This window comes from Sarcophilus harrisii, chromosome 1 (genome assembly GCF_902635505.1).
Source record: "Sarcophilus harrisii chromosome 1, mSarHar1.11, whole genome shotgun sequence".
Classification (NCBI taxonomy): domain Eukaryota; kingdom Metazoa; phylum Chordata; class Mammalia; order Dasyuromorphia; family Dasyuridae; genus Sarcophilus; species Sarcophilus harrisii.
Genome location: NC_045426.1, coordinates 337,488,386 through 337,497,365, shown reverse-complemented (window position 1 = coordinate 337,497,365; position 8,980 = coordinate 337,488,386). Strand labels below are relative to the sequence as shown.

Genomic DNA, 8,980 nt, shown 5'->3' with positions numbered 1-8,980 from the left:
CCCCCTGGATAAATCCTGTCCACTTATGATCGTGCATTATTGCATCTTTATACCCACCCCTTCTTTTCAAGGTACAGCAATGCTAGGACTTGAGTAGAAAGAATCGGGGGACTTGGATTCAAGTCTTGCTATGACTGCTTCCTGAGCAACCGCTCAGCAAACATTTACTGAGACATTTATAAGATTTTTCTAGTCCAGATGAGAAGCGACGATGGCCTGCACAAAGATGGGGGGCGGGGGGGTGGTCTTGGGGGTGGACCAGGCTCTTCCACCTGTCTTGTCAAGTTATTGGATGGAGGACAGAGCCCAGCTCTCACCTAAAGCAGCAGAACTTAAGCCGATCCTGCAAAGAGCCCCGAGAAGAAGAAGGGCAGCTAGGAAGGGAGCTCTCACTCAGCTTCTCGGGTCTAAGCGCAAGCCCTTTCTAGCTCTAAAACGGATGACTGGAGGATTAAGGGGGCGGAGCAAAATGGAAAGTAGGAGGAGCTATATGTGCGCTCTACTTTTTACAGACGGCTGCGGTTTAGGCAGGCTTGGGGTAGTTGCCATGACTTCGATCGCTCGCCCGCTGGGCGTCCTTGACAGCCCGTCCGTCATTGGTCCCTGGACACGTGGCTTGGGGAAGTTTGCATTTCGATTGGCGGAAACTCGGGGGGGGGGGCAGCGGACGAGTGCGCGGCCGTGTGCGAGTGCGCGCGCGCTGGGCCTCCCTAAGCCCCGGTCCGCGCCTCTCCTCGCCCGGTCTCGGGCACGAAGACCCTGGCGGCGCTGCTTCCCCGCTCCCGCTCCCGCTCCCGCCCCCGCCCGCGGCTGTCCCGGCCCCGGCTCTCCCTGCCCCTTCCCGAGTCTCCCCAGCCTCCGCCCCTGCCGCTCCCGCCCCTGCCGTTGCCGGGCCTACCCCCGGGCTTGCCCCCCGGGCCGCCGGCGGCCTCGTCTCCGGCTGAGCGGCCGCTGCTGCCCGAGCTGCCGGTGCGGCCGTCGCCGCTGTCCCCCCGCGGCCCTCCCGGGGCCTACGTGGCGCTGCCCCCGCTCCCCGGGGAGGCGTCCGTCCTTCCCTTGCCTCCGCCGCCCATTCTTTCTGAGCTGCCTCGTCTGCCCCGCGGGCCTCTAGCAGCCCCCTCTCACCTGCCGCTGCCTCCGCTGCCCCTAGGTTCCGAGGGCCCCCAGTTGGCGGCGCGCCCCTCACGGCCGGGTCCCCGGGCCGAGCCCCCCGCGCCGCCGCTGCCCCCGCTGCCCACCCGCCCCACCTTTCTGCGCCTCCTCGCCCCGCCGCCTGCTGCCTGCCCGGCCCTCCCGCGCCTGCCCCAGGAGCCGTTCCCCGTGGCCGCCCACCCCGTGGAGCACCGGCCGCTGCCCGCCTTCCCCAGTGCCCCCGTCCCGGCCCTTCCGCCGCCTCACTTCTTCCTCACCCCTCCTGGCTCCTGGACAGAGCGGGTGGCTCTGCAGAAATATACCCCCTGAACACCCGGAGCTCCCCACTCCGGTTGAGTCTTGGGTACGGTTGACCTCGTCTTGCAGACACCCTGGACGAGTGGCGCTCACTAAGTGGCCCTTTGAGCTTCGAAAGAGCCTCCGTCCTGTGTGGCGGACTGGTGGCTTGCGTCTTCGCCTCCAGCCGCCCCTCGCTGCCTCTGCCTGCGACCCCTGTGTCTCCCCAAGGGGTAGACCCCCACTTGTGGGGAAGAGACGCAGCAGGCGGGTGAGTGTGCCTTCCGGCCTTTTGTCTCTTTGCCTCTTCCAAAGGCTCGCTTCGGGTGGGTTTCCTGGAATCTGGAATGATCCCGAATTGTTAGTGAGCAGGAGTCCTGGATTCTAATTCTGGCCCTGCCGGGGTGGCTGTGAATGGCTTTCACGGCAAACCCATACTCCCGTGTGCTATCTTTTTTCCCCTCTCTAAGTAAAATGAGGGGATTTAATGAGCCTTTCGGGTGTGACACTGATTTTTCCGAACCTTTTAATTGATTGGCAAAATATCCCATTAAAGGGGTGTTTTTCAGAGCATTTGGGAAAGTGATGAACAATAATGTTGCTAATTAGCATTCCCTCCAGTTTGGAATAGGTACTAAACTGATTGATGGCGGCAACACAATAGCCAGAGCATAGCCATTTTCTCAGCGAATTTTTGATAGTTACAATGTCCTTGAGGAGAGAATATTACGGAATGGAAGTGAATAATTGTACCCTGAAAAAGGTGCCTGAAATATCACTATAAAATGAAGGTACTTAACTAGATCTGAGGTCCTTCCATCTCTAAATCCGTGGGTATCAGAGTGGAGTTCTGTTCTAAACCCTGTTTTATTTAATATTTTCATCAGTGACCCAAAGGCAAGAAACTTGGATATTTAACATGTCCCTCATATAATTAAAATACATAATTGCCCGATATGTTAAATAGATGGGTCAAAACTATTAAAATAAAATGGAATTTTACATCAATGAAAAATGTTTTGCTGGGTTCAAAAAGAAATTCATCTATACCAAAACAGAATGGGAGAGAAGTGGTTAGATAACTCATGTGAAAAAGATGCAAGAATTTTAGCAGAGCACAAACTCTGTAATTATCACCCAGAGGAAAAGTCATTCAGCTGCATTATAGAATCATGGTGTCCAAAAAATGAAATAAGTTACTGAGATAGAATTGAAACTCAGGTTACTCAAAGGAAACATTTGCTCTGTAGGATCTGGGTTTAAATCTTGGTTCTAACTTTTTATTTTTTAGCCATATGTAGCCTTGACCGAGGGTCTTTCTTTGCCTTCAACAAGTTTCAGTTTTCTCAGTTGTCCCCATTAGCAGAGTATGTTGTACTCTTAAACTGCTGTACAATTATGAGTTGTTATGGACTCAGTGGTTTCGGCCCTAATTAGCTCAGAGTATCATGTTTAGCTTGGGCTACCACCTTTTAAAAGGAATGGGGACACTCTAGAGAGTGTCCTGAAGAGGGCATCCAGTATGGTGAGACCTCAAAACTATTCCATATAAGGATTGGTTAAAGAAACAAAATGCCTGCCTTAAAGACACTTGTAGTAGGGGTGGTGATTATTGTTTTCTGAGGGTTTTCTTGTGGAAGAGGAATAGAATTGTTTTGCTTAGCTCCTGAGCATAGAGTTTGAGCTAGCGCCCCAGAAATGGATTGCTACCGTCCAAAACTAGAATGGACATTAAGCTACTACTCTTTGATGAAAGTCTTAAAGGGGAGGCTGGATGACCATTCTTAGTGGGTTTCCTAAGGGGATTTATGCTTCAGGTAAGGGTTTGATTCTTTTAACCCAGTATTTATCAAGCCTTTACTATGTACTAACCTCTGGGCACATATAGACAAAACAGTCTCTGACATCAAGGAACCTATATGAGGGGAAAGAATAACAGGAAATTGGGTAAGAAAGATAAATTGAATCAAGTGATCTCCAGACATAACTTGCAACTCAAAATTCTTTGATTCTGCATAAAATGCCTGTGAGGGGAGGAGTATAGACTAAAACTTTTTTTTCCTAATCTAGCAAGTTATAAATTCATAGAATAAAAATACTGATTTTCTTTTTTTGTTGTTTGTTTTTTGGTTTTTTGCTGAGGCAATTAGAGTTAAGTGATCTGTCCAGGGTCACACAGCTAGAAAGTAGTGTCTGAGGCAGGATTTGAATTCAGGTCCTTCAGACATCAGGGGTGATGCTCCACTGCTCATCTACCTGACCCAAACATACTGATTTTCAGAAGAGTGTTAGAGAAACTACACTGGTGAATTTGATCTTTATTTCTGATAAAAACTCTAGGGGGAAAAAAAACAACTAGTGAATTATTTAGAAAAACACAAGTCGATCACAAAGAGCCAACACTGCTCAGTAGCGTTACTGATCAAAGAATACCTTAGATATAGTTTGTCCAGATTTTATCAAAGTATTTGATAAGAGTGTCTGATAGTCTATTCTTTTGGACAAAAAAGGTGAGCTAGACCAGGAGTCTAACTTGTGTCCCCTAAAACTCCTAAATGGGACCTGAACCAGATTAAAATGTAATTGGGAAATGTGTAACTAAAAAAAAAAAAATAAATAAAACATAATGTTAATTTGTGGTTTTTTAAATCAATATTTGGCCCTAGGGATCCATTTCTGTTTAAATTGGACACCACTGAGCTAGACAGCTCAATTTGGTGCATTCAGAAGTGTTCAAAGACTTTACCCAGAGGAGTCAGTTTGCTAGGAGAGTTCTAATGGCAAACATGGCCTTGAAACTGCCTGGCCCTGTGCTGTTGAAGTTTTTGATAAACATGTTACAGGAATAGATCACATGCTTAGCAAATTTGGAGATGACATAAAGTCAGCACAGACTGAATCATTAAAGTTACCAATAAGCAACAAGATTGGCCCAAGTCTATGATAATAAAATTTAAAAGGGGTAGCTACTCTGAAAAAGATTTAGGATTTTTGTTGGACTACTGCCTCTCAAGAAGTCAGTTTTGTGTTGTGGAAGAGAAAACAGTGACTAGTGTCTTGAGTTGTATGAAGGGGTGTCCTGTCCAGAACTAGTAGATCTCTGGTCAGATCCACCGCTAGGAGAGTGCTACTTTTTGGGAAGGACATTGATAAACTAGAAGGAAATGACTTAGGGGAGATCATGATTCCTCTCCTCAAGAAGTTAAAGAATTTATTCCTCCCTGGCAGCAAGAATGAGACTTTTTGGGCTTGGCCCTAGAAACTTAGACAGCAGTAGGTATAAGTCATTGGCTTGATTTGAGGGGTGAGTTTCTAGCAAAAGAGTGGAATCTGTGGTCTCCTCTCTCAATACTGTTCTCTTCCCCCAAACTTGCCCCACCTATATCCCCCAACCGGAAGAGTAGCAGCTAGGTGTAGCAATGGCTGAACTCAGGAGTCTAGAAAACCTATTTCAAATATGGCCTCAAGACATTTACTTGAGTGTAATCCTGTGCAAATCACTACTCTGATTCTGTCTAGGTTTTCTAGTCGGTAAAATGGGGACAATTAATAGCACCTCCTTCCCAAGGTTTTGGTGAGAATCAAATGAGATAATATTTGTATTGTAATAGGAAGGTACTTTAAAAACTTTAAAATGCTATATAAATGACATCTATTATTATTAGAGATCTTCAAACAAAGACTGGATGACTAGTATTTTTGGTTTAGGGGATTCTATCTTTGAAATTCGTGATTCTGTGAAAACTAGCCAGAACCTATATCTGGATATAGGCATTATGGAAGAAAGGAATTATTATTTGAAATCGATATTTTTACTATAATCGTATTTCCATTCATTCTGTTAATCACAATTTTGTTCATTATGAAGTCTTGTAATAAATGTCATTGTCACCACATGGAGCCAGAAATTCTGAGCAGCGGATGCACAAACCCAGAAAGTTGGGACTAGTTAATGGATAAAGCCCAGATCTTAGGGCTTTTAGCTTATACTTTGAGGAAGGAGTAGAAAGGCCAAATATTATTTACAAATGACAATTTATTCTCATTAAGATTTTTTTAGTTTAATAATCCATATTACAGTATTCTTGAAGTTAGATATTGAATGAAAAAGACTTAGAAGGCCTAATGACCCCAAAAAACTGCAGTGTTAAAGAATGCATGATATAAGTTTATATTTACAGGAGCAACATATAAAAGACCGGTGATCTTGCTTTTTTGCTGTGTGGAAGATGACTGCTATAGGGACCTTAGGTCCCAAAAGGTGAGTCTAGAAGTCTTCTCCTTTTCTCCCTTCCAGTTTCTCTCCCAAGTATTATAAACACATTTTCCTTATTCTTCAGATGAATCCAGACCAAGTGACCAGTCAAGTGTTTGGCTTTTCTGCAAGAAAAAGGTCCTGCCTCTAGTGTGACTGAGCCAGAAGATCTAGTGGAAAAAAGTTCAAGAATTCCTAATTTTCATCCCCTAATTGGGGATGGCAACTGACTCTGCCTAGTGGTCCTGAATTATTTGTTCCATTCCAAAATACTCCTTTTCCTAAGCAAATGTTCCTCATGACTTCTTTCCCTCAGATTAATGAGCTCAGTGAAGCTTTTCCACCTTGAGCCAGAAATTCTGAGCAGCGGATGCACAGACCCAGAAAGTTGGGACTGGGGTTTCATTTCTTGTCTCTGTGGCATTTAACACCAGTTAACAATTGTGAAACCAGCCATTGTCCCAGGCTTTTGGAAAGAAATTGCCGTGTGGGACAAGTTTGCATAACACTGAGGGGGAGTTTACTAGTTAACCCAGAAGCCAGGTGAAGAGGTGGGACTAGGAAGGGAAGGACTAAGGTCAGAGGTCAGATCAACCGAAAACCCTTTAGGAAAAGAAAAGCCTGCTCGGTGAAGAATTTGAAGGAATCAGCCTACTTATTTTCTGAGGCCCCCTAGGCGAGGAATGTTGATGACTTTAGCTAGAAGGAAGAAGGGAAGTAGGGGTCTTTAGTAGTAATTCATAAACTTGATAATTAGATTACAGTTCCCTGTAAACCAAAATTTGATTGAGCTGAAACTGATAATACTGATATCTGGCCTAAGGAGCTCAGTGTTCCATCCAGGTTTAAAGTTAAAGGTTAAACGGTATTTATTAAAAGTCTACAGTATTAAGGTACCTAGTATTATTACATGGCACAATTTTATTTGTAAAAAGTTTATAATCAAGACTGGCTCAGCAAATAGGTTCTCTTTCTCTGGTCATATCTCTTTCCCTTTCCACCCAGAAATAACCCAAATTATTAAAATTTCTGGTTTTGATGTTGGAAATTTACAACTGAATAAAGTATTTGTTGTTTTTGTGTCCTTGGACAGCCTTTTCTTTAGATTGCTTAGAAGTGAAAATAATACTAAGGACAGACTTGGGAACCAGGTATGTTTGTGCCTGAGGTAAGATCTGAAGTATATACTGTCCAATCTGAAAATGCACAAAATAAGTACTTAATACACGTTTGAATTTTATTTGTTAATACAACTTGGTGAATCATGAGACACAGTTTGTGACAAAAAGGGTTCATATGTCATAATAAATGTCTCTCCACCACCTGCAAAGTGAATACCCCTTAAGTCCAGCTGTGTTTCTTAATCATACCATTGTTTGCTCTAGGCTTAGTAAGTTAAGAGTAACTGGGAAAGCCACCCCAAACGGAGAGGAGGCATTTTGGATTTGGGTGTATAGAATACTTTGAGTCAGAAAGAATCACTTGAAGATTTATTGGAAGTACTAAGCTGGGATGTTTTGAAGGAGAGTATAGTTTTTTGTTGCAGGTGGGAATGTTTCCTTAGAAGATCCCATCCACTCTTGCCTATTCATCGAGTAATGATTGAGGTTGAGATCCAACAGGTTTCATTTCCACTTTGGGGCCTGGGAATCAGTTTGGCAACAACTTCCTATGGCTCCCTTTGTTTTCTCCCTTTGCAAAACTCTGAACCCAGCCCCAACCACAGCCCTTATCTTTCCAGCCAGAGTCTGACTTCTAGTAGCACTCCGGAGCCGGGCAGGCCCACTGGAAAGAATCTGTCTCTAAATAACATAGGTCAGTGTAGGAAACTGGTTAACCTGAAGGCAGAGAAAGGTACTTCAGCCTCACTCGTGCCTCAGTTTCTTCTCTTAGGAAAATTTACTAAACAAAAGAGTCCCTTCCCCCATTTCTTCTTTTTGGTAAGTCAGAGACCGGATAGGGGGTTGGGGGCCTCCACAATCCTTTGCATAAGTGTTAATGAGCCATTGAAATGGTAACTGGTGTGAGGGTGGCTCCCACCCCCACCATATCAATTGCATTCCATCCTCAGGGCTTCTCCTTTGTCTAGGTCCCATTCCTCTGTCCCCAGACTCCAGCTTCTGGATTAACCCTTTCATGCCCAGAATCCCTTCGGGTGATTTGCCTTTATAGGAAGGAAACACTGAAATACTCCCATTCCACCCCAAATTGTATTATTTTCTTTACAATTTTAGTATAAAATCTGGGGTGGGGTAGGAAAAACCCAGACCAGTCTGCTCTGGATTGCCTTAGCATCATACTGTCCTTTCCCTTTGTACCTACCACTAATTTAGTGATGTCATTTTGGTCCTTTTCTAGAATGAAGGACAATAACCTACCACTAAATATGTACTACAAAAATATGTACTTCCTATCCCACCAATCCAAATGGTCTAATCTTCAGATTTCCAGCTTCTTAATTTAGCATCTTTCTCTCCACCAGCCTTGAGGTTTAGTGAAAAGAGTACTGGTCTAAGGGCACTGAGTCACAGTGGATATGACCCTAAGTCTGTAGTCGGGGAAGATCATTATATAAATCCAGCTTTGGATACTTACATGATTATGAGTTCTGTGACCCTGGCTAAATAACTTCATACATTTCCCTGTAAAATAGGAATAACAGCAGCTACCTCGACAGATTGTCCTAAAGATCAAATGAGGTGAAACATTGTTTAAAGAGTTTAGTAGTGTGCTAGGCACATAATAGGCATTATACAAACCCTTACTCCTTTCCCAATTTAGCTTAGTCACTTCCAGGCTTTCGTTTCCACTTTTTAGTGGAAGGGAAATAAAATAGTTCTCAAATCATTGGGTTGTTGTAAGAAAGTGTTGTAGTGAAGTAATGTATTCCAAGTGCCCAGTAACCATAAAATGCATAATAAAGAGCAGCTCTTTTTTCTCCTCTGGCCACCTCTTTTTTTTGCTTAAGGGGGCTTTGGACTGAAGGGAGGTAGCTGTCTTGCCAAAAGGAATAGAAAGAAGAAACCTGAACCACAAGTGCTAACTATTTTCAATGAAAAACCATCTTTGAAGGAAAATAAAGGATCCCCTATCTTCAAAGTGTAGAATATTGATTGTAGTCTATACTTTAATACTGTATGAGATAATTTCTTTAGCGTGGACCCTCCCATTAAGCTTTACTACCATGGATGGCCCTGTAAGAGCGTCTGCTCTGCTGATATGTTTGATAATAGGACTCTTCAGTGAATAAGCTTTAGTGGAATATCACATTTTAATTTGTAATATGTTCATCTCCAA

At 44.1% G+C, this 8,980-nt stretch overlaps 1 protein-coding gene across 1 annotated transcript; it reads left to right on the top strand.

The window, feature by feature from the left end:
- Positions 1–547: 547 nt before the first annotated feature.
- Positions 548–6,767, top strand: LOC111719368 (vegetative cell wall protein gp1-like). The gene is made up of 4 exons (XM_031945820.1): positions 548–671; positions 716–1,699; positions 5,610–5,689; positions 5,769–6,767. The coding sequence occupies exons 1-2, from the start codon at positions 548–550 to the stop codon at positions 1,459–1,461; spliced, it is 870 nt and encodes a 289-aa protein (XP_031801680.1). The 3' UTR covers positions 1,462–1,699; positions 5,610–5,689; positions 5,769–6,767.
- The last annotated feature ends 2,213 nt before the right edge of the window (positions 6,768–8,980 follow it).